The sequence below is a fragment of the Vitis riparia genome, chromosome 12 (genome assembly GCF_004353265.1).
Source record: "Vitis riparia cultivar Riparia Gloire de Montpellier isolate 1030 chromosome 12, EGFV_Vit.rip_1.0, whole genome shotgun sequence".
In the NCBI taxonomy this organism is placed as follows: domain Eukaryota; kingdom Viridiplantae; phylum Streptophyta; class Magnoliopsida; order Vitales; family Vitaceae; genus Vitis; species Vitis riparia.
Genome location: NC_048442.1, coordinates 11881280 through 11908350, shown reverse-complemented (window position 1 = coordinate 11908350; position 27071 = coordinate 11881280). Strand labels below are relative to the sequence as shown.

The following is a 27071-nucleotide window of genomic DNA, read 5'->3' as shown; positions in this document are numbered from 1 at the left end:
AACTAAATAGTTATGAGTTGCTTGGCACCCTTTATGGTGGCCTTTGAGTACCCTAGGGTGCATGTGCATCTCCTATTGGAGGTTCAAGGGTACAATGTCAATTTCTTTGTTTTGCATGCTTTTGTCACTTTCAAATATCCATTGCTTGTTTATCATTCCCAATTACACCTTAAATATGAATTTTATAATGTCATTATCTTATCCTAAATTAAAACTCAAAACATACTTAACTAAGTTTCAATTTCAATACCTTTAACTCAAACATGTCACATATAAGTGTAAGTGTTAGTAAAGTAATTTTGAACCAATGATCTTTAGAGCAAAATTGTCAACCTAAATTATTGCATTAATAAGTGGCTTTCACAATGCTCTATATTTGAGCTTAACTACCATTCAGGGAAAGTTCAGTTACTAAAATATTCATTATCTACTAAAAATAAGGAACAACCATATGAGTAGTTTTAATTATATCTATATATATATATAAAGAGAGAAAGAGAGAGAGAGAGAGAGAGAGAGAGAGAGAGAGAGAGAAAGAGAGAGAGAAAGCGAGAGAGAGATGCATCATTGTTTACTTAATTAATAAAGAACTTACATTATTTTTAATAAACCTTGATTAGTTTCAATGAAGGAGTATAAGTTTGCGAGAAGCGGTGCACCATCGAGTATAGGAAGCAAGGAGGTTAGGCCAATCAGAAGAAGGGCAGTATGTGAAGTGGTGGAGCCACAAAGATAACACTTTCTCTTGCTCTTCTTCTTGCTCCAACATCTCTATAATATCCTCCAATACTTTTTCAAGCTCTGCTCTTTCACTAATGCTCAACACTGGTGTATCAATGCCATTGCTTCCTCGACATAATAATGGAAGCCAAGACATTAGCATCTTCATGTTTGTTTGCCTTCGTTGCTCTTTCTTGATGTTCTCCTCTTCTTCTCCTCCCATTTCTTTTGCTTGCTTGAACAAATGTGCTACAATTAAAAAATGAATAGATAAATTTAGTTATAGTAAATTTAATTTAACCTTTAACACCAACTCCATGATAAAAAAAAAAAAAAAAAAAAAAAGTAATGTTTTTCTCATTAAGAAAAAAACAATGAATTCAAATTAAACAAAAATAACATGGCGGGAAGTTAAGTTATGACAAGCACCATTATCTCGTGTATGATATAAATGTTGAAGAAAACACTCTTTAATCAACAACTGAATGAGGTGGTCATATGCAAAGGTTTTTTTCTTCCATATTCTACAACCATATGAATAAAATTTTAGAAACATTTGATTAAAAAGGATGAGACAATACCCAGATTTGGAGAAAAAAATCCATGTATTGAAAATTGCACATATAAATCTATTTTAACATTTTTACCCTTAAACGTTTTATACAAAAAGTGTTTGATAAACGATGGAAATAAAAAATTGGTGAATGGTATTTTATTCAAAAAAAAAAAGTTATATTTTCTGCTTTCAAAAAAAGGAGCTCATTATTCCAAAATCTTGTTTTAGTGGTCCTTTAAATCAAATAATCCAAATTTTTACTTATTTTCTAGATTAAACTAAACAAGGTTTTAATCATATCTTCTACCTCATCAAGCAGAAATGCACAAATATTTAATGGCACCAACATCTTAGCAATCCTTTTTAAATAAGTTCTTTTATCCTTTTCTCATTCCTCTTTAGGAATTTGGCATCCTTAGCTTGAGGTTCTTTGAAACTTTTAGATTATTTCTCTTATATTACAAAATTACTATTTGGCTTGGGTTGGTTTAAAGCCAATTTGACATTTCTTCCTTCATAACCATAAATAATTTTGTAAATAGACAACATGTGTAGCCTAACAATTTCATGATGTTTTTTACTATGAACTTTAAAGCGGTATTACCAACTAAAGTTCCAAGACAAGTTTTTGATACTATGATAAGGGAACCTTTGGGCTCCTTGTTTGTTCAAAATTTCATAAGAAAGTTTGTTCGTAGTTCATTACGATCATAGGCTCCTTGTTTGTGGTTTTTTTAGAGATCAAATGAGGTATGGCATATTTCCAAATAGGATGTCTCTTTAAAACTAAAAATATATGTTTGTGCATGAATCTCAACTATTTCAATTATTCTAATTCATCATTTGGAACTAGAATAAAACTATTTGGAGGAATATTCATGTTGCATAATATCTCCACTGTCAAGATTTACATACAAATGAATGTGGCATGGAAAAGCAGGATGACAATTACAATGTTCATGTTAAATGAACCAAATCCTTATTGAATTTTATTGTTTTAGATGCAATCCTCAATGGATTTTATTTATTTATTTTGTTACAAGGGGCTAGTGCATGCTTTATAGTAATCCCCCATACCCACTATTATTTAAGTGTTGTCCTAGTGTGAAAAGTTCTTAATATTGGTTAAAGTACTTGTTTCTCCAATAGATTAACCCATATCATAGTAGCTTGTAGGAAACCTTAACTCTTTACCTAATTTAATATGTGTGAAGTATATGTCATTGTGAAGCTTTCATAAATATAGAACTAAAGTACAAAATTAACAATGTAAGAAGATTTAAAGACTTAGAGCAAATAAGTGAGGAAAATATGAGTTCATGAATGTCATGTCAATAAGTTTAGCAACACTATAGAACTTGTGGGGGGAAGTTATCCTCCATTTAAATTCAAAATAGGAAGGCCTACAAGAAAACTTAAAAAACACCATACAAGTTATGGAAGGGTCATATAGCCAATATAGCCTCAAAAGTATGGAAGTCCCTTGGAAAGATTCTCTTACCTAAGCCTAGGAAATGAAAACTAGGTCATAAACCTTTGATGTGATATTCATGTGATATTTTGAAAATAATGCAATATATAGATTCTTAGTCATCAAATCAAATAGTAACCTAGTGGAAATGAACACCAATAGAAACAAATTATAAGGATTTTATAGAGGTTATCTATCTTATCAAAACTAATGGAGAAGATCAACTTTGGAAATCAATTAATAATGAATCTAATGAAACATTATGAAAAAATGAATTAAAAAGTAAATGAGATAGGAAAGAAATAAACTTTGGAAATGATTTCTATACTTTCTTAATAGATAAGGACTGTAAGACCTATAAAGAAGCAGTGTCTATTCTTGATGCACCCTTTTGGAAATAGGGCATGATAATGAAATCGAATCAATTTTGTCTAACCATACTTGGGAAGTGGTACATATACCTCTTAGTCCAAACATAGTAGGTTGTAAATGGATATTAAAACAAGATTAAAACCAAATGGGATAATAGAAAAGTTTAAGGCATGGGTGGTTGCCAAAAGATATAAAAAAAGAAATATATATAGAGTATTGTTAGTTTTAGATTTCATTCATAAACTATGAAAGCTATTGATACACCAGATGGATGTCAAAACTATGGTCTCGAATAATGAATTAAAAGAGGAAATCTATATGAATTAATTTGAGGGTTATGTTATGTGGTTCTTGGAGATGAGCAAAAGGTGCGTAAGCTAGTTAAGTCCATATATATATATATATATATTAAAATGGAACCTAAATAGTGACACAAAAAGTTTGATCACGTGTTAGTATCTAATGGATTTTCCATTAATGATGATGATATCTACAACAAACTTAGGGATAACACATGTCATCATTTGCTTGTATGTATGAGATGTTGATTCTTGAAACTAGCATAGAGGTCATCTATAAGAATAAGATATTCCAATAGTCCAACTTTCACATGAAGGATTTAAGAGAAGGAGGGGTGATAGTATGATGTTGAATTGATTTTTGAATTGGATTCTAAGGGAGTCAATACTCCTATAGTTTCCAATGATCCTTGCTCCAAGCTCATATACCTTGTTTGTATGGATTATGCGGGTCAGATTTGTTATAGGTTCACTTTTGTGCATAAGGGTGTTTTGGTAATTACGTAAGATTGCATAGGGATAAGTGAACAAAGTCTTTGGATTGAGTTAATTGATTAATTAGTAGATCTTATTAGATTAATTAATCGATTATGATTCACTTTGAGCTAGATTAAGTGGCCTAAGCCCTTAGTGGGCTAAAGACACTTAAGCCCAATGGTTGAGCGCAATGGGGAACCCTATAAATACCCCCTAAGGGTTAGGGTTAGGGCTGTCCATAACTTTTCCATAGTTTTTTTTCTAAAAAGTCATCTTCCACCTCCAAAGAGAGAAAAAAAAAATTCATAGTCTCCACCCTCTCATCCATCCCTACCTGAAGTGTGTTAAGATCAAGGTTCAAGTCATCTAGTAGAAGACTCCGAGCTTCCAAGACTTCTAGAACTTCATTCTTCATGTTCATGTGTGGATTCAAATCAGGAGCATCTAAATCTAAGGTATGTTTTTCATTAGCACTTTTTGAATCCTTTTTAAGTTTAAAAAACACAATTTTTTTCATTGTACATTGGATTTAGAATAGCTTAGGATAGTTAAACGTGTTCCTAACTTGATCTGAGTTTAGGAAACAGAGAGATCCAGGTTTAGGAAATAGAAAACTCCAGGTTTTTCCCTTTAATAGAGAAATGTCAATCCTATTACTTCTAGCACATGAGTGTCTTATCATAATGGAAGATTTTTATCCTACATATTATGATAAGCAATGAGCAATGTTGATGCTCATACTTGGAAAAGAGATATGAAATGATAGTTAGAATCCTTGTATTTTAACATAATTAGGGTTCCTACAAAAGCACCTAAATGGATAAAACCCATAAGTGTAAGCTAATCTACAAGAGGAATAGAGAAGTATATGGAAAAAGCTTGAGACTTATCTGGCTAAGGTTGTAGCTAAAGGTTACAGTTAGAAATATTATTTTGACTATAGAAAACGTTTTCAATAGTAGTCATACACAATTCTATCATAGTACTCTCATCCATTGTGGTGCATCTCATTTATAAGATACAACAATTTGATACTTTCATAACAAAGGACCTTGTGTGTACAACAGGATGCTAGGAAGCATGGTGATGCTCTCAGATCTCGTAAGAATGATGTAGGAATCGATGTTGTCATCAATCAAGATCTGGTTGCCTACTTCTAGATGAAAATCTAGAAGGGGTGCAATATATTCTTAGGATTAAGGTCTTGTAGAATTTCAAAAATAGGAAAATTGTGTCATGCCTCCTACATTAATAAACATTTGGTAAAGTGCATGGTGTAGGACTCTAGGATGGCTTTCCTACCCTCAGGTTTGGAGTTGTCTTTCTCAGGATCAATGTCCATGGACATCTGAAGAGAGAAATCACATTAAGGTAAAACCTTATGCTTTTACAATGGGTAATCTTATGTATGTGATATGTGTTAGATTAGTTATTTGCTTTGTTGTAGGAATAGTGAGTATATATTAATCCAATCCAAGATCGGAACATTGGGCAAATGTCGAGCACTCAAGTATCTTGGGAGAACAAGAGAATATATGCTTGTGAATCTTTGCCTTGATTTGGTACTCCTTGGATATCGAGAATTAGACTTTTAGTCTAATGAGGACTCTCACATGTTTACCTCTAGGTTTGTGTATACTCTAAGTGGTATTTGTTACTACTTTTGAAGCAACAAATGAAGTCATTTGGCTTAAGGGTAGTTTCCTTGGTTGTATCGTCCAAGATGTTGTTATATGATAACAATCACTATCCTAGTCTAAAGAACCAAATTACCGCTAGAAGAGAACATGCATAGACAGGAAGTACTACATTTTATGTGAGATAGTTAATAAAGGCGGTGTGACTATGGAATAGACTCTTTCTACGATGCCTAATCTACTTTTAGGGCTAGTAAGAATTTGTTAGGATTGAGCCCCTAAAAGCAAGACATGATGTAACAAAGTTAATCTTCATTGTCCCCTATCTATCCTTTTCATACATTGATAGTGATGTGAGTATTCAACCTATATCACTTGCATTGTAGATGCCTTAGGTGCATTATGAGTTCCACAAAAGATAAAAGTTAAGCCCACATGGAAGTATAAACCCTCTTAGGGGTTAGGGGTTCAGGCTTACTATTTAATTTTCTGAAATTCAATAGAAAAGAATCGTAGCCACTTTTTAGAGATAGAGAGAAGCCCACTCTTCTCTCATGCTAAGACCCATAAAGGGAGAAATTGGAAGGAAGATCATTCGGTAGACAAGTTCTATGACGACCACCATGGTTTCAAAGTCTTTAGTAGAGGAAAACTGATCTAGGGACATCCAGATCATAGGTATGAAACTTTAATCTCTAAATCTAATATGTTTATGGTTTTTTAAACTATTATTTTTTCACTATGTTAGATTTAGAGAAGCCTAGGATAGTTTGTATGCACCCTACTTAATCCGAGCAAGAAATTGAGTAATTCAAACTTCCTAGTAGTCAAGAGGTTTACAATTTGAGTCATCAAATCTCACTATGATTTTAAGGCGATCTTATAAGCAGCATAGGATGTGTTGCATCACAAACATGAAAAATATGTCTATGTAATGGTTTATTAAGACTTGTGAGCTAGAAGCATCTAGTATGAATAAAGTTGTGTACAATTCTTTCTTATTTAATGAATGTTCATTGGTTGACAAAGTTATAGTGTTTCTCCTATACAGGTTAAGGCAAGCTTGTAGGTAATCCATGTATATCTAGTGTGTTATGTTTCAATGAACTTTCTTGGATTATCAAGGCACATATCAATTTTCAAAGGGATAACCAAAATGACATAATATTTTAATCAATTTGAAATAGGATTAAAAGTTACTAATTTAAGTTATTCCATTTAGACATAATGTTTAAAGGACTACCCATTCACCCCCACCTCCCCTTTCTAGGTAATTCCATGATCAAGAATATAAGATTACAGTCTCTAATCATTTTTAAAAACGATGAACTTGAATTGATAATATAAAGTCTTAATGTATAGTCACTTCCAAGTTAAGGGGTAGTAGCTTTGGTTTTTAATGAATTGGACTATGCTTTGGACATTTAGCCCTTATTCTAGATTTCATTTCTAGTCTTAGATAGATATTGTTAGTCATAAGGCTAAGCACTTTGACATTCCATGTCGTTGCATTTTTATATTTGCATTAGATATGGATGGCCGGTTGTTCATTTTTAGTAATATTTTGTACCTATGTATGTCTCCTTCTATCATACTAGATTATGTGTTTCTTATCCAACCCGCTAAGCTTGTTAACTCAAGGAGCTATACCTAGGACATTTATATTAAAGTGTAACTCAAGATTCAGATCTTTTAATGTTCTAGGAATGATGTTATTTAAGCAACGGCATTGTTTAGTTCATAACTATTTGGAGACCTATCTAGCTTAGAATCATACATCACTTTCTAGGTTTCTAGCCAATTTATTTGGAGTAGCTTAGATGCACTATTTTTTTGTTTTTTTCGCACTAGTTGATCTTTCCTTATAATTGATTAATGTTAACATTTTTCTTGTTCAAGGTTAATCATAATCTTACTATCTTTAAGCCAACTTAAGTGGAAACTTGGTAGAAAAGATATAGTAATAAGTTTTGGATTTTATGAGGATTGGTAAGTTGGATAGGATATGGGTTGAAATGAAAGAAAAGTGGCCAAGGAATTGTCCCAAAAAGTTAGGAATCACTTATCATAGAAACTAGGTCCCTCATAAAGATACTTGACCGGTATTTTCTTAGATATGAAATTTTGACAAAGGTCCATTCACAATTCATCAGATTCTTATATGTGCATTAATTTCAATTATCATAATCACTATTTTCCAGTTCTAAGATGGATAGTTCTTCGGTCACTGTTACATAAAATTTCAACCTAAAAGCTAGACTTGCATGAAATAAGAGATTTGGAATGATTGAATTTATACATATATATATATATATATATATATATATATATATATATATATATATATATATATATATATATATATATATATATATATAATCTACATTGAGAAGATAATTAATTCTATTCTTTAAATTAGTAAATCAACCTTGACATTCATTTATGATACATTTTAAAGATAATTGCCTTAGATTGGTCTTAGAGATTGCCTTGAGGAAACTAGTATAGACTCCCACAACTCCATCAGATGATTCATAGATAGAAAATCGACATATTTATTCTAATGATTTTATTTTGTTCCAATAAAAGAAATAGATAATTAATCAAATTGGGATTCACATTATTGGCCATGATTGAGATTTGTAATGAGGAAATGTTTAATTAAAAAATCAAAATAATCTCCAATTCACTTAATCTTATATGTATAGAAATAATTTTTTTTTTTAACAAAATTACAATATGTAAATTGTAAATCTACTTTAATTAGCTCATGATTAATTGAAATGTTCCCTTCCCATTTGAAAATAAATAGACTGCAAGTTTGATCATTAAAGGTTAATATTTCCATAACTAAGAGTGTTGCAAAGTGTCTCAAATTCTCAAAGCATAGATTCGTTTTCTCAAAGAGTATTATATAAAATAGTTCCTATATTCTTATCTTATTATAATATTAGTTTTTCTTATAGATTAAGGAAAATTAATAGGAATATCTCTATAAATATTTTAGGTTATGAGGGAAAGAGTTATAAGATAGATATAGGCTTATGAATATTATATATGGTAAATAAAAACTTGAGAAAAAATAAGAGACACTCAATGGAGTGAGGAAACTCATGGTTCAGGGTATAGGTATATGGAGTATGGAAACACCATGAGTAGAGAAGTATGGGAAGTTTCAGGATCCAATAGTTGTATTTAGTTTTTGTCCTCTGTAACATTATCTATTATATAGTGGAATAATTTCTATCATCTATAGATGTAGGTATGGCTAATCGAACGACATTAAAACCTCATGTATATTTTATGTGTGGTTAGTTTTATCTTTGTGCTCTTACATTAACATGTTTGTGTTGAAGCTTTCATTGTCACAACAAATTGATATCAAAGCTTTGGTTGAAGATTTTTGGAAGAGTCAAAGAAAACAAAGTATAATAAATTATTATAAAAATGAAGTTTGATTGAAAGTGGAATAAGTTCTCCTAGAATTGGAATGTGATACAAGAAACATGTTTTCATTATTAAGAATAAGTGTGATTCCTCTTATATACTTATTAGATCTTGAAGGTCAAAACAATGAAGTATTTGAATGATTTAAATTTACAACACATGGGGGGATTATGACACACAATAATACCATGGTGCAAGACAGGAACTATGATATAGGAGAAGAGTGTGACACACAAGGAAGTTGTGTGGAGTAAGGATTTAGTTAAGACAAGTTTCCTCAAAGTGTGCATCATACAGAAATTGAAGATTGAATTAATGGAATTTGATTCAAGATAGAGATTGTTAGAAAGCGTATTAAATTTTTAATTGATATATATATATATATATATATATATATATATATATATATAGAATATGTTTTATATTCATATATAACTATAATCTTGAATTTCTTTGTAGAATAAAGAAAGTTATTAGGAATATTTTTATAAATATCAAATCTTATAAGGGAGAAAAGGTTATGAGATGAAGATGGGATAGTAAAGGCTACGCACGGTGGACAGAGATAAGAAAATGAATAAGAGGCGCCTGGTAGAGTGATTAGGCTCGTGATCAAGAGTGTAGAAATAAGAAGTGGGTCAACCACATTAAAATCTCATGTATTTTTATGTGTGATTGGTTTTATAATATTGAAATATACTCTTTTTTTATAAATATCGAAAAGCTTCACTAAATTAGATGATGTCGGGTATATATCTTGAAATATTTGCATCCTTATACTTTGGTATGATTCATTTGTACCCTAATTTGATATCTTAAATCTTATTATATACATTCAATAACCCTAGAGTTTAATATCTATCATTATATTACCTTGAAATTTTTCATCCTATTGTGATTTAAGAAGTCATAGCAAACTTGGGCTTTTTTAACTTTTGCAGCAATTTTTAAAAATAATTATTAAAAAATGGTAGTTGGGAAAATATTGATAGATCTACGGCAGTTTTAGCCATGTGGAATGTGTCTTTTGAATAGGCACATTCCACAATTTTCAAAATCATGATACATATTTAAAAGAATTAAATTTAAGCTAAAGGTATTTCTTGAAGAGACACCTTCTACAATTCCAGAAAATTGGATTTATATTAAAGGTGTCTTTTGAAAAGACACTTTCCACGTGACAAAAAATCCAATATGCATTAAAGGTGTCTCTTAAAGAGACACCTTCTACAATTCCTAAAAATTTTAATTTATACAAAAGGTGTCACTTGGAGAGACACTTTCCACAATTCCACAAATTCCAATATATACTAAAGGTGTCTCTTGACACTTTCTACAATTCAAAAAAATTAGATTTATATTAAAGGTGACTCTTGAAAAGACACTTTCCACAATTCCACAAAATCCAATATGTATTAAAAATTATGGAAATGATTTTAAAGCTAAAGATGTCTCTCTTCAACATAAATTTGAAATTTTCTACGGTGTATGAAAATTATGGAAAGTGTCTCTTGAAGAGACACTTTCAATATAAACCCAATTTTTTTTAAAATTATAGAAGGTGTCTCTTCGAAGAGACACCTTCAGTATAATTCCATTTTTTGGGAATTGTGAAAGGTGTCTCTTCCACAATTTAAAAAAAAATTGGGTTTATACTGAAGGTGTCTCTTGAAGAGACACTTTCCACAACGTAGCCTCTATCATGGTGGCCTTTCAGTATAAATCCAATTTTTTGGAATTGTAGAAGGTGTCTCTTGAAGAGACACCTTTAGTATATATTGAAATTTATGGAATTGTGGAATTGTGGAAAGTGTTTCTTCAAGTGACACATTTTGTATAAATTAAATTTTTTATGAATTGTGGAAGGTGTCTCTTCAAGAGACATCTTTAACTTTAAAATCAAATTCATGAGATATTCAAATTTGTCAAATTTTGAAAGGTGTCTTTTCAAGAGACCTTTAATACATATTGGATTTTTTGCCACATGGAAAATATCTTTTCAAAAGACACCTTTAATATAAATCCAATTTTTTGAAATCATAGAAAATGTCTCTTCAAAAGACACATTTAACTTAAATTCAATTCTTTTAAATATGTATCATGATTTTGAAAATTGTGAAAGGTGTCTCTTCAAAAGACACCTTCCGCGTGGCAATGGCCAAAGTTGTCGTAGATCTATAAAAAAAAATTTCAACTACCATTTTTTAATAATTATTTTTTAAAATTGCTGCAAAAGTTAAAATAGCCCCAGCAAACTTGTCCTAGGAGTATCGACACATGCGGACCTTTTGATTGTGGCCAACTATTTGGCACTATTCAAATAGGAGTGAGTTTGCAATGGTGAAAAATGCAGCCGCGGCACAGAGGAATAAAATCCAATTTTCAAAATATCCTCCTCAACCATAGAATTGTAAAACTGCGTACCTGAGACCTTGACTAACGAGCCCTGTAGTCGCGCCTCAGCTGAGAGCGCGAGCCAAGCCAGATTAGAAGCCGATGCCCACAAACAGACCGCCTCCTCACCACTCCCACTAGCCTCCATCTTCTGCGCCAACCAAAGCAGCTCAGCCGCCAGCTTCTCAGCTGAACTTCCTTTCTGGCTCACCTCTTCCCTCCTCCACCCAACCCTACTCCACGCCACATCACCAGCCGACCTAACCGCCCTAAAAACCCGGTTCAACCCGTAGTCCACTCGTCCATACCCATCCGCCGCCCCACCACGCTGCTCCGCCATGGCGGCTTCAAGCTGATTAAGCGTCCTCGCAAACGAAGCCGACAGGACCGTCCGGTTGACTTCCCGGAGAGCCTCCAAACCCTCCTGGAGGTTCTCATCGATGAGCCTCTCCGCTAAGGATCGAACAACTTCGTACTTGCGGGAGCTGACGGGGATATCGCTGACGATGGACAGCACCTGAGAAAGTGCTCGAGCGATGCCAGAATCGCCACCGCCGCCAGCTGCGGTGGCCGCCACGTAGCTTTGATCAGTTTTTGGAGCTTTGGAGGTGCGGTTTTGAGGAAAAAGAGAAGGGAGGAGATGCAGGAAGAAGAGGAAGGTGGAGATGAGGAAGGAACGGAGAAATTCCAGGAATTTACACTTTCTGGCTAAGTTTAATAAAGACTGGTCCGCGTAGATGAAGATCGATGTGAAGAGGTTTCGGAGAAGTAGAGGAGCTAAGGTGGCCGTAGCACCGGCGGAGGCGGCCATTTGATTTTACTCTGCAATTGGGTTGTGTTTCGGAAGAGGAAAAGCAAAAGTTGAATGGTCTGTAAATGAGATGCGTGGTGGTCATGAAAACATAATGAATGGTGGATTTCGTGTGTGAGACTTTGGACCGGAATGAGATGCGCGGTGGCGGTGGTCATGGAACATGATGAACGGTGGATTTCGCGTTTGACACTTACAAAGGATTTCGAGATATATATATATCCACTAGATAACTTTAATTGAATTTTCATGTTGACTTTTATAAGCCCAACTTCTATATTTAAATTCAAATTGTCTCTTTAAAAAATCATTTCTAATTAATATTATAAAAATATCCTAATTTTGAAAATAGTTTTAAAAACTATCATTTTTAAATAAATAAATATATATATATATATATATATATATATATATATATATTTTAAATTGTTGTATTTTTTTTTTCCAAAAGTCTGCTTTTACGACTTAGGACATGCACAAAATTATGAAAACATTGTCCAATATGTGAGCTACATGTACTATTCTACAAATATTGAATTAAAATTTTCTTTTAAATTTTATATTTTATATTTCAAAAGAAAGCTACCAAAACATAATTTATTTTATAAAAAAATATCATTAGTGCTATAAAGTAAGGAGTTTGTTACAAAACTCTATTAGGGTGGATGATCATATGATTTTTGGTATGTCTCAAATGTTGTAAATCTCTTCCCAATAGGAAACCTACTAATAGAATGAAAGAATTATCTCACCCTTTCAAATTTCTTTCTTCTTTCATTTCTTCATATTTTACACATGTTGTTAGCACAAGCCAAGATCAAGTAGAATGGTAAGAAGACTTATTAATTATGTCAAATTTCATAAGAACTCTCTTATCAAATTTCATGATAAGGTGCATTATAACATTATTTGTTTTATTTTCTATAATGGTCGATCTTTTATGTTATTAAGATATCATTCTATTTATTCATAGCCTAAAGCTACATAAAAGAAAAAAAAAAGTTTGTAAATTAATAAATGTTAAAACTCATGTTGTCGTAAGTTATATCTAATTATTTATGATGACCCAAACTCGAGGGTTAGGACACCATGGTCATTTCACATGTGAAGCTCAAAGATTGGACATGAAAGTGACCCAACAAGTTGGAGCAATTAGCAGCATCCTAATCACAAAATTTGTCTAAAATAGTAACTAAGTTAACAAAAAGAGTTAACTAGAAATTATCTTTTCCAAAAAAAGAAATCCATAAATCAAATTTTGACAAATATCTCCAAAGTAATAGCAAAATAAACAACTAGCAAAAAAAAAAATTCAATTAAACTAGTCTTATGGCTGAAGAAATAAAGGGACTTCTTAAACCCTTCCTACCCTTGTAACTCCTTTCCAAAATTAAGCGTACCTAAAAACATTTAATGAAAATAGTAAACTTGAAGCCCAATTAGGGGTACACATCAAGTATATTTATTTTTCAAAAATGAAATATGGATACATGTGTTCTTTCATAACTATCTCAAATAATTTTTTGAATAAATATGCACATTAATAAAAAAAAATTGTTATCAACAAAAAATGTCTGTCATAATGGAACTTATAGAAGTGGCTAGCTAACTTCATATGTTCCTACATGTTAGTAAGTCGAACCAAAACTAATATAATGGTATACCCTTGGTTAATAGCCTATTGACAAAGATTACAAATCATCATTACCTCACCAAGAGTAATAAGGGCCAATATCTTTCCCTTGTTGACTAGGATTAGATAGCCAAAATGCACATATAAAACAAGATGTAAACAATTTTGAAAAATCTCAATCTTAGTACTTCAAATTATCTAAACATTTTCAAAATTTACAAAACAATATACTTGATCATTTAGCATAAAAAAAAAAAAAAGTATTTCACAAAATCCCCTACCCTAGCTCGATAATCCTAAAAATAACTAAATTATAGAATTCCTACGGATCACCTAAGTGAAGGGAAAAACCTAAATCTCTCAATTTCCCAAGTTCGGATCAAGTTAGGAACATGCATAACTATCTTACGTTTTTTCTAAATCCTATGCACAACGGAAAAATAACATTTTTATACTTTAAAAGGATTCAAAAAGTGTTAACAAAAACCATATCTCAAATTTGGATGTTCTTAAATCAAATCCACATGATGAAGATGAATATCAAAATCGTAGAAGTCTCATAAACATGAAGTTTTCCACCCAATGACTCAACCTTAATCTTGGCATACTTCCAATGGGGAAGAAAAGAAGGTGGAGGCTATGACTCTATCTCTCTAGATGGTGGAAGACAAAAGCTATGGGAACCCTAACTCCTAGGGGGTATTTATAGGGTTCTTAAGTGGGCATAAGTGACTTGAGCCTACATAAGCTTGGGTCACTTAATCTATCCCAAAATGGGTTATAATTAATGAATTAATCCAATATGCCTACTAATTAATCAATTAGCCCAATCCAGAGACCTTGTTCACTTACACCTATGTAACCTTGTGTAATTACCAAAATGCCCTTATGTACAAAAGTGAACCTAGAGCCAATTTGACTCTCATAAACCATGCCAACAAAATATATGAGCTCAAAGTAGGGATTACTAGGACCTATAGGAATATTGACTCCCTCATAATCCAATTCTATAGTTGATTCAATATCCCACTATAAAGAATCAACTTAACTCTAATATCCTATGTAAATAACAACAAGACACTAAGTGCTCGAGTTCGCAACCTACTATCCATTGTGTTCAGTCTCCCCATGAACCGATGTTCGTAGTCTAACAAGATGAAAGTTATCAGTCTTTCAAGACTACTTTTACCATCCTTGAGTTATAGATCCTCCTATTGTGTGTTCAGTTGACATATCTTAACTCTCAAAGTGTCAATGTCAAGTTCCACTTAAGGAACTATTACAACCATAGTTTCCATAAACACACCTCCTTAAAATCATCCAACGAGACACACTGTCTCAATCCCAAGAGATATCATGGTACCTCTATTAAGAATACCTATTGCTACCGGCTACCATCAACAATGATCCAATCCATAAGGAATATATTATTAGCTTATGATCTCACCCGTAGGTCAAAGTCACTGCTAACTTTAGCACAAACTCAATATTCTCTCAAGGTTGAGAAACAACACAATGAAGCAACTTGGTGAGGTCATGACTACTTGATAGCCTTAAGTCATGACTCATCGTAGGTTTTGTCTAATGTGTAACCATACACACTAGTGCACAAACCATGGGAAACTCATCTCAATAGCCAAGACCAACCATATCTCCAATTAGGATGTGGTGCGCTACAAACTCTAATGGGTTGCCTAAACCCATGAACTAGTTGTGAATAAGTGATTTATTTGCAAGTAACCCATGACTTAGATCTTCTGTGCAACTCCTAATGCACCTAAGTCACATACAATGCAAAAGATGTGGGTAAGAATGCTCATAAAGTATAATACATGGAATAAGGATAGATAAAAGTGAAACTGAAACATCATTAAATAAATAATGAATTCCAAATTTATTACATCATGTCATGCTTTTAAGGGCTCTATCTTAACACTAAGAGATTTAAAAAAATCTTTCATATTAAAGTTCTAATAATTATTATACTTTTACATTTATATTTATTCATTATTTAACATTATACTAATATTAGGTGAAATTATTCAATTGAGGGTTTGTTTCCTAAAGAATTTACTAAAATTTCTCGCTTAAGGAATTATAATTTAATGTTTTTTTATGGCATCCCACCATAAAAATTTTATTAAAATTTCATTAAGATTAATTCATCTATACAACAAAGGTGCAATCTCCACAAGAATATCTAATATGCATAGATGCCCATTCCAAATTCTCCTATGCTCAACATCACAGCAAAAAAACCTTTACAACCTACAAGCCTTTAAAATACCTATTGCTTCCAAACAACATTTTATTAGTTTTCAACCCAAAACACACTACATATATTCTTATAACCACATTACACTCTTCTTAATGTTTCCCTACAATAGTCTTATAGTCTATATATGCACTACGCTATGGATTCACCTACAACAACAAAACTGTTGGGATTGAGCCCCTAAAAGCAAGACATGATGTAATAAAGTTAAACTTGACTATCCCCTTACTATCCATTTTATGTATTAACGTTGATTTGAGCATTTAGTCCACATCTTTTACATTGTATATGACTTTGGTGCATTTAAAGTTGCATAGAGGATACAAGTCATGGGTATCTTGTAAGTAGATAAATTGTCCACAGTCAATTCATGGATTTGAGTAATCTAGCAAAGACTGTAGTACACTACCTCTTAACTAGAGGGATAACTTGTCTTGGTCGTTGAGATGAGTTTCCCATGGTGAGTTAATTAGTGTATGTGATACACATTGAATAAGACTTATGGTGAATCATGATATAAGGGTATTGATTGTCATGATTCATCAAGCTACTATATTACATGGACCCTCAATCTTGAGAGGATATTGAGTATGTGCTGAAATCATCAGGAGACTTTGACTAGGTGAGACCCTAAAATGGTCATATATCCCTATGGATTCGGTAACTATTGATGATGGTTTGTGGCAACAAGTATTCTCAATAGAGCCACCATGATATCTCATGGGTTTGAGACAGCATGTCCCCTTGGGTCATCCAAAGGACTTGTGATCATGAAATTTATGGCCTTAGTAATTCCTTTAGTGGAATTTGACATATTCTCCTTGGAGTAAAAGTATGTTAGTTGATCACATAATAAATAGGATTTCCAACTCAAGGATTGGAGAGGTAATCTTAATAGATGATAGAACTACCTTGTTAGATTATAGACACCAGTTCATAGGGAGTTTATATGCAGTGGATAGTAGGTCACAAACCCAAACTTCATCTTGTTGTTATTTAAATAGGGTATTAGAGTAAAGTTGATTTTTTGTAGTGGAATATTGAATAAAATTCATAATTGGATTTTGAGGGAGCCAATACTCCTATGGGTCCCAATAGTCCTCACTTTGAGCTCATATGTCATGATGACATAGTTTATGAGGATTGGATTGCCTCCAGGTTCACTCTTGTGCATAAGGGTGTTTTGGTAATTACGTAAGGTTGCACAAGGCATAGTAAACAAGGTCTTTGGATTAGGCTAATTGATTAATTAAACAACTTTATTGAGTTAATTAATCAACCCATTTTGGGATAGATTAAGTGGCACAAGCCTTGGTAGGCTTAAGTCACTTAAACCTAGTAAGAAAACCTTATAAACACCCCTTAGGGGTTAGAATTAGGTTTTCATGGTTTTAGATAGTCGTCTTCCACCTCCAAATAGAGAAAGAGAGCCAAAGATTCCTTGCCCACCCTTTAGAGTACGAAGGTCATGGTCAGCGTCATAAGGCAGAAGACTTTGGGTGTTCGATCTTTGTAGGTTGTAAACTTCGTCTTTATCAGGTGGATTTTGATCTGGGAACATCTAGATCGCATGTATGACTATTGTACCTCTAGATCTATAGTTAATAATGGTTTTTATTGTCATTTTATTTCATTGCAATAGATTTAGATATGCTTAGGGATAGATGCATGCACGTTACGAGATCTAGAGCTTGGGACCCAGCAATTGGTATCAGAGCCCTAGGGTATATTTTTCCATGCTAGATCTATTCTATAATGTGCTCACATCTATTTTGAAAGATTGTTTTATTCATCACATGACCCTTAGAGATGAATGAATGAAACACTTTTATTTATTCAATTAAATGAATGAATATGAATGGATATAATCTCTACCTTTTGATTCACTAGATTGGGTTGTACACCGCATAAGGGGTATAGGATTTTTATTTTATTGTAAATTTTTTTTCTTTTCAATAAATGAGTTGTAAGCTCCATTATAAAAGCACATAAATTTTTTATTGTTGTAATTTTTTTTTATTCATCTATGGTGATCCAAGGAGAAAAGAAAGATTCTTAAATTTTCTTTTTTAAGATCCTATGGTGACTTAAGAAAAAGAATTATTCTTGGAAGTTCTTATTTTAAGATCCATGGTAACATAGTGACATCAATTTTGACTCAAAATGAGGACTACCTCATGTGGATTTCTTAGGGCAAGCCACATATGGTTTTGAATCTTAGGAAATCAAGAACCCAATGCTTCAAAATTTTTATAAATTAGAGTTGAAACAACTCATTAGAGGTGGAAGATAACTTTATGGAAAAGTTATGAAAACCCTAACCCTTAAGGGGTATTTATAAGGTTCCCCACTAGGCTTAAGTGATTTGAGCCCACTAAGGGCTTAGATTACTTAATCTAGCCCAAAATGGGTCCTAATTGATTAATTAATCCAACAAAGTTTACTAATTAATTAATTAGATCAATCTATAGACCTTGATCACTTACCCTTATGCAACCTGGCGTAGTTATCAAAACACCCTTATGCACAAAAAATGAACCTAAAGCCAACCCAACCCCTCGTAAACCATGCCAAGAAGGTATATTAGCTTAAGCAGGGACCATTATGACCTATAGAATAGTACTATGTCACAACCTGCTCAAATGACCCTCCTTATGGGCTTATATAGAAGGTAGGAAGCTTCTAAAAACCCATGGAGACATCTACACGTAAATACAAGGTGGAAGAGTGTGGAAGCTTCTAAAGAAGGCTAGAGATGTCCACACATCTCTACACTTGGCTAGGAGACCATTGAAATAGTGTGAGGTGTTCTAGAGTCTTCCAAAGTCGTCTTGTACATAGACTAGTGTAGGAGCTTCTAGATCATTCTTGATTTATAAGGAATCATCCAAGGTTCCAAATACTTTCTAAGGTGCCTATAAATAGGTTAAGGCCTCATTTGTCCAAGGCACCACCCAAGAACCTAACTAACCAAGCAAGTGAGCTTCCAAGCACTTGTAAAGCATCATTTGAGGGAAATAAAGCTTCCATTATGTTAAGTGTGGCCTACTGTGCCTTCTAAAGCTTCTAAGTCATGTGCATCTTAGCCTAGTAAGCTAAGCATCACGAGTAAGGCTAACTTAGCAAGATCAAGTGTCTTGACTTGTCTAAGTGCCGCATGAGCTTAGGGAAAGACTAAGTTTGTGGCAACTAGCTCCCTTAAAATCCAATTTTGAAATTGATTCAACATATCACTACAGAGAATTAGTTGCACTCCAATACCTTATGTAAATAACAATGAGACATTAAATGCACATGTCTGTGACCTGCTATCCATTATGTTTAGTATCCCTATGAACTGGTATCCATAGTCTAACAAGGTGAAAGCTATCAATCTTTCAAGACTACCTCTACTATCCTTAAGTTACAAATCCTCCTATTGTGTGTTCAATTAACATGTCTTAACTCTTTAAGAGCTAATGTCAAGCTCCACTTAAGGAATTGTCATGACCATAGTTTTCATGAACACACCTTAGGATCACCTAAGGAAACACTTTGTTTTAATCCCATGAGATATCACAGTGCCTCTATTGAGAATACCCATTACTATTTGTTTCAATCAACAATGACTCAATACATTAGGAATATATAATCAGCTTATGACCTCACCTATAGGTCCATGCCACTGTTAACTTTAGTACAAGCTTAATATTATCTCAAGATTGAGAGATAACACAATAAAGTAGTCTTGGTGAGGTCAGGACTACTTGATAGCCTTAAGTCATGACTCACCGTAAAAAGTACAAAAACCATAAAAAAATTCATTCCAAAATTCCCTACACGACCAAAACCAATACAAATTCACAATGGATGAATGAAATATAATTATATGCTCTAAAGTAATCTGATAAAAAAAAACAAGAACAATAAAAACAAAGGATCATAACTTGATTTTTGTAAAACCATAAGGAAAATTAAAGAAATTAGGACCTGACAAAAAGACGCAATTCACAAAATTAGATGGCCTAAAGCTCTATGTCACTACAATTTTTACTGGAATTCTCGATCTTCACTTCTCTTCTTCGATTTTTCCCTTAACCAAGAATAGAAAATTTTCATAGCTAACTAGATTGTCCTCTCTCTCTAACCCTCTAGCTTTTCTCTCAACGCAAATCAAAGAATCTATAGTAAAAAAGATTGCTAACCCTTAATAGAGGTGATTTTTCTTGCTTTTATAGTGCCTTTGAAAGACTTTAGAAAATAGGTTTGATCTCTTTCTCACGTGACCTCACTCCCTTAACCCGATGAAAACATCATGAGCCTAAAAAACTGTCTCATGTTTTTCTAGCCAAACATGCCTTAAAATGAAACTAACAATCCTGCCCTTTAACTAAATATTGTCTCATTTAATTACCATATATGACAATTTACATGGTCTTAAAAACAACAAAGAAAATTAAGCTCACCAACATAATATAGAATAAATCAAGTAAAAAAAAGAACGCAACATGCATGGTTGTGCATGGCCTTTATAAAGTCCCATTTCCATTATGAAAATTAGAGATTGAGGAGGATTCATTTGATTGGGTGTCCACCACATGTAGGTGCATTTATCATAGAGAGCGAAGCAATTAATCGGGAGCAACCGAGACCGATCATTGGACTCAAACTTGGAGAGGTACGTGGAGCAATCATTGGTAGTGTCATCTGAACGTTTTTCCTTGTCACAAAGCCTGACATTCTTCTTCATGGCATCCACTTTCAGGTCATCTTGCTTTAGTTGTAGGCTGGAATCCTCGCGGTGTCTTTCGATGGAGTCAACAACCGAGTCCAGCATGATGATTCGTAAAGTATTCTAGTCAGGCTATCCCGACCACCTCCCTACTGGTCATTTGTTGCGTGTTGAAATTGTAGTGGTATTTGATTTGAAGAAAAAAGAAGACGAAGTTGTAGTGGGGTTGTGTGGTGTAGTGTGGTGCTCGGTTTGAAGGAAGAAAGAAAATGAAGTTGTAGTGGGGGGATGTGGTATTGTGTAGTGTGGTACTCGGTTTTGAGAGAAGAGAAGATGGATATGGGTGATAAAGAAGTGGAAGGATGTGTAGACCCTCAATTTTGTCCCTTTAACACATGTCTTTAAGTTCGTTTTCAGTGCTCCACAGTAGTTCCTTGGTGGCCCAGTACTACTCACCACTTACCTTTTTCTGATTCACCTTGGAGACTTTGGTTGAGGGATTATTTGATCCCTTATTGTGACATTTGGCAGCTCTAACTTAGACTTAGGCTTTTCTTGTTTTTTTAGGATAGCTTTTAGATACACTTGGCCTGTTGGGCACCACTCTAGGCCCACTTAGTCTCATCATAGGCCCGTTTAGGCACACTTGGCCCATTTGGACATTTTTAGTGTGACTTGTATGACTTGCATGGTTACATGGCTTTTGGGCTCGGCTTTTGTTTATTGGTTTATTTTTATTTTATTTTATTTTTAGTTTTAGTTCTATGATTATCTTTCACTTTTTATTGGTTATCTTCCTCTTTATATTATTTTCCTTAACTTATTTATTTATTTCTTATTTTTATTTATTTATTTATTTATTTATTTTTTACCATTTCCTAATTTATTTACTTGTTTATCTATTCATTCAATTTATTTAACTTCAAGAATTTCATGTTTTTGCAAGGAAACTTACCATTGGAGTTTAAGGAAGGTGGGACTTTCCTTGGAAGGTTTTGGAGGGGAATTTGAAATTGGGAAGATTGCTTTTGATTGAGATTTAAAAAAAGGAAGGGAGGTTTTAGGAGGGCAGAACTCTCTCGGTGGTTTTGGGGGGGAGAATTTTAGAGAGAAATAGAAAAAATGAGGTTTTTGAAGAGGGTGTGGTAGATTTGATTCCAGGAAGGAAAAAGATGGCAATCGCAAGATGGGTATGGCAGATAGACATGGCCGACATCTAAAAGAAGAGGAAGTTTTGATTCATTAAGGCTCACCATCACACAGCCATAGAAGTGGGGATGATAAGGGTGAGAGCAGGAGACTTTTGGAGAAGGAAAAGGTGCAGTAGCAGGGAGCCGAGCAATAGGGAGAGGAGATCGTGCAGGTATGTTTCCAGATATTCACCATGTCACCATTTAATTTCGATTTCTCCTCATCCCTGGCTGTTTCTAAATATTCATTTTTGCTGCTTGATGTGGACGTCTATGGCCACTTGGTTGTTCTGTTGAATCTGAGTCCTCTTTATTTATCTTTTTATTTATTTTTTTCTTTACATGCTTTGTTTTGATTTTATAACTGCTTCCTTCGATTGATGAATGACATATTCTTGAGTTAGATGTGTTTGAAATCAAGCCATTGTTCTCTGTTATTGACACGTGTTTTCAAGCCCTTTGACAAAATAATGGAATGTGGCTCCTCTGTTACCCATCCTCAGTCTTCCTTCCTTTGTTTCTCTTGGGTCATTTCTTTCTATGCTTAGCATCTATATTTCACTCGTCTCTCTTTCTTTGGTGTTCTGGGCTATGGAGACAATGATGGCATGAGTATTTCGTGAAAGGTAGACACTTTGTAAAGGCTGTGTAGGATGTGGGCTGTTTGTGGGGTTTGGCACATGATAACAGATTGTTGAATCAAACTGGGTATTTCCTCCTTATGGCTTTGCTTCGTCCAGATTTCAGTATGTGGGGACAGCATAGTGCTTTGCAAGTTCTTGTAAATATTTTGGAGAGATCATAAAGCCTTGCAACACCAAAAATTGTGGCTCCCTGTTTCTGGGCTTCCTCCTGTTAGTAACAGGGTTTATCCAGATTGAAAAGGAACATATTGTTGACATGAATGTCCAAAATGGTCGTTCTTCTAGCGTGACTGAGCTTTCTAATATCACAGCTACTTTATCTGGCTAAAGCATGTCAAGAAATAGATGTGAAGATGAAAATAGTCACTTACAGTTTCAACTTCATGCAGAATTTGATGATCAGTCTGATTTCCTGTTGAATATGATCAATGGTAATAACCAGAGTAGGCAGAAACAACTCACTGACAAATCCAAAGCTGCAAAACCCTTCACTTCTATAAACCATCTTGATTTAGCAAGAAAAAATAGAATTGAAACAGATCTCGATGGGCAAATAAACTTTCCTGAAAGAATCTTTTCTTCTGCCAGTCTTTACTCAAAGGTCCAGCTTTGAGTGGTAGTGGAGATGGTCAGAGTTGGAGACGAAGTGGAAATTGGGTGGGCTCTGACCTTCACTCATACATGGAATCGCATGGTGCCCACTACATGCAAGGAACTTCAGATTATGCAACACGTACAGCTGCTAGCCAGGGTGACCCTTCTTCAGTGAGGAATTTCATTGGCACTTCACATGGAGATTTTGTTAGGGTTGCAGAAAGTGTACCTTGAGACTTTGCTTGCCCAGCAAAAAAACAATAATATGAGTTGCCGCTTTTAGGTAAATCTGGTGGTTTGAATCAGGGGTACTATAAGAATTCTTCGATTATCTTGGTGGAAAAACGCACAAGGGTGGAAAAGGAACAATTTGCTATCTCTGAAGACTGCATTACTGATAAACCTGAGGGGTCAAAGGTAAAAGGTCGTGCATTAACTAGTCATATTCGTTTGAAGGTTAAAATGGGCAAAATAGTAAGTCAAAGTGTCTCGAAGGATATTGTTCTGGACATGGTTGGTACTTCAGATCCTATTCTGACCATTTTTAGCGATAACAGGTCTGAACTATGCTGGGCCATGAGTTCAGAATTATAGAAATTCACAGTTGGCATTAAAACACAATTAATGGGAGAAATCCTTGGGACTGGATATGCATTCGGCTATTTGTGATCTTCTTGGTGTTCTTGTTGAAACCGACCCTTCGGTACTCTGTGGCAAGTCTTATAAGTGAATTGAATGCGACCCCTGTTATGGAAATGGATGGCCTAGATTATGACACCATAGTTCATGCTTATGAAAAGATTGGCATGGAGTTCTTTTTTATACTATCCCAGAGAATCAGGCACTGGTTATTTTGTCGCATTGTGTATATGATATGTCATCCAATGAACTGACCTTAAGGCACAGTGCATATAGGTCATTGGTCTTTCTGTTGAACTCTTTGTTCAAATTCCTAAACTTGAAGTGAAGAGTGACCATGAAGCGCCTGAAGTAATGGTAACATTCATAGCTGATGGTTGTTGGACTGAAGCATGCATTCAGCGCGTGATTAATAAATTCCTTTTGAAGCATATGGCAGATGCAATGGGCAAGGAAAATTTTGTTCGAAAGGAATGGGTTGATTTACTAAGAGAAATGATGCTGAAGCTTCCAGAGCATTTCATCAGGACCCAACAGCCAGTTATGCCACGACCTCGTCTGAGGCAACCATCTAGGTTTACTGATATTCAGTCGGTACAGCAGCACATCATGTTCAAGCAGCTGTAAGAACTTCAGAGGCAGCAGCAACTTCAGCAGCTGGGCGAAACCAAGCAAAACTCTATAGTGAAGTGAAGGTATTAGAAGTTGAAATAGATGCCGTGGCATATACTATTTAACAGGCAAGGAATACCGAAAGAAATGAAAATTATGTCTCCGATGGTAATGATAACAGGGCACAAGAAGATGCAGAGGATGATTAACTTGTTATTCAGACTTCTCTCAATAATTTAACCCTTTAGCATGCCCTAGCTGCTGATCGTCTAGGAAGCCTCAAGAAAACGAAAGCTTAACTTGAAATAGAGCTTTCAAATTTGCAAAAGGAGAAGCCTTCCAAGATTGTTGAGCATGATAAGGTGATACCAAATTTAGTTGAGGAGGCAGGACCCAAGAAAATGTTAAATGAAATTCTGAAATCGGGGAAGGAGTTAAAGAAGGGAAAGAAAACAATTTCATTTGATGATGATGTTGATTTTGATGCAGTCCCGTCCATCTTCCAGCATAGACATAGCTCAGAATGTTTCTGCAGGTGCTTTAATCTTAGAATTTGAGGAGGCAGATCATGATGAAAGATACAAGTGACAATTTAGTGACCTCCAGTAAATGAAGAAGTAAACCAAAAAGATACTTGACTTCATTAAAGAAATGCCCAAACCTGAAAGCCAACTCATGGCTGGATTTATTTTCTCTTCTTGGTATACTCTCCTTTATGTAGGCCACTTTACAAATGTTTCTTATCTTTGTGACTTGGATGAAAATCTGGGTAGTTAAAAATTCAATGGAAAATCCAAAGGAATTCAGTGGCTATTTAAGACAACATTTATGGATGAATTCAGTAGAGAATTGAAAGGAATTCAAGTGGTTGCATACGTGGGTGAGATTCAATGGTGAGGATGATAGGCCCATTCATAGAGACAAAATTCTCAAGGCCATTAGAAGATCATATTGCTAATGGAGCTGTATCCAATTTTTCAGAATAAGGAACTCGGTTAGAACTTCATGACACTTGTCAGGGATTGAAGTTCTATTCAAACTACTTTCATGACTTAATTTTTCCTGATTTTCTGAAGTAATGCCTATTGCTCTACATAATATCTCGGTTTACGAAAAGCTTCACTCAACATCATCCAACACTAGTACTCCATGAAACTGATCAACAATTCTACAAGTCTCCAAGGCTTCCTTTGTTATCAATGCTAATGGTTTCACCAGGATTAAAAATTCATGAACAAGGACTTTCTGGATCATCCAAATTTTCCTGGTCATATTCCTAAAGATTCTAATGAAATGGAAAGGAGGTTTTCTCCCAGATCAGCTGGTGTCTACATCCGAAATGAGACTGCTCAATCAAGTCAGAATGTGCTTGAACTTCTTCGTAAGATGGATCAATCAAGGGATCGAAGTGCAGCATGCTCAGTCCAGTTCTTCAGAGAGGAATTCATTATTTGAAATACCAGAACCAGAAATTTTTATGGGACCATAGATCACTTTCAGTGAAGTCAACCCTCTGCTTCTCAAGATTTGTTAATAACCTTTGGCTCCTCTTTGGACTTATTTGGCATCAGTTATGGAGATGCACAAATTAAGATTTGGGGTATTTTGAATGGTCAGATTCAGATTGAATTTGCAAACATCATATCAACAGACGCAACTAATTTATACAACAAACCTGAAAGAGGGCACCTTTCAGTCGATTATACTTGTTTAAAAATGGCTGTTTCTGGATAGCAAGACAAAGAAAAAGGAAGCTTCGATGTTCGTTATTAGTGTTGGGAACAGGCAGTGGTGATGTTTTAACACTTGATGTAGCTGCTGGTGAGTTGATGGTGGAGAAATTAGGGAATTATGTTTCACTGCTGTAGCTGATCAATTCTATAGTCAGATTGAAACTAGTAAAGTGTATTTAATTTCCAAAGGGAGCCTGGAACCTGCTCGTCACTTTCAATCACCCTCGCAACGAATCACAGGGGTCCAGAAGATGACGATGATGGTTCTGAGCATGAAGGTGGCAACACAGATGGCTCAGATGCTGGAAACAACTTTTACAAGGTTGAAGATCAGTCACAAATTAGAAAGCAACTTGTTTCTCCAATGATGGATCCTGTTCTTGGTGACTACACAAGGAATGTACCTGATGCTAGGGAATCAGAAGTTCTGTCGCTCTTTGTGGTATTGTGCTTGTGTTATTGAAATTCTCTCGGCTTGTGCAGAGCCTAGGTCATTCTCCTGAAGATTCCATAGCTGAGCAGGTTCTATACTAGTCAACACTTCTTGTGAGAATGCAAACTGGTGAAGAATTCAGCCTTGATATAGCAAGGAGGATAGCTATGCAACTTGAAGTGGGGGAAAAGAGGATGGCCTTCGCTGTAGAGCATTGATAAGTTCAGTTGTAGTAAACATCAATAATGAACAGCTTGTCCAACTTTGCATCTTTCATGTGACTACTCTAGTTAACAGAATATTAGAATGTCATGAAACTTGCTGATTATTTGTGGAAAAATCAGGAAAGTCCGACTCAAGACTGTCCAACAGAAGTAGACTTAATAGAAACTTGAATCACCATATTTATCTCCTCTGTTATGG

General features: G+C 34.3%; 1 protein-coding gene across 1 annotated transcript; it reads right to left on the bottom strand.

Moving 5' to 3' along the window:
• Positions 1-550: 550 nt before the first annotated feature.
• Positions 551-12340, bottom strand: LOC117927389. Its single transcript, XM_034846897.1, has 2 exons — positions 11404-12340; positions 551-969 (listed from the first exon to the last, which is right to left on the bottom strand). The coding sequence occupies exons 1-2, from the start codon at positions 12182-12184 to the stop codon at positions 623-625; spliced, it is 1128 nt and encodes a 375-aa protein (XP_034702788.1). The 5' UTR covers positions 12185-12340; the 3' UTR covers positions 551-622.
• Positions 12341-27071: the final 14731 nt, after the last annotated feature.

Excerpts from the sequence above, each read along its gene's own strand:
- LOC117927389 (XM_034846897.1), bottom strand. The coding sequence starts at position 12,184 with ATGGCCGCCTCCGCCGGTGCTACGGCCACCTTAGCTCCTCTACTTCTC. Across the intron at positions 970-11,403 it reads CTCGTTAGTCAAGGTCTCAG|CACATTTGTTCAAGCAAGCA; the intron begins GTACGCAGTTTT and ends TTTTAATTGTAG.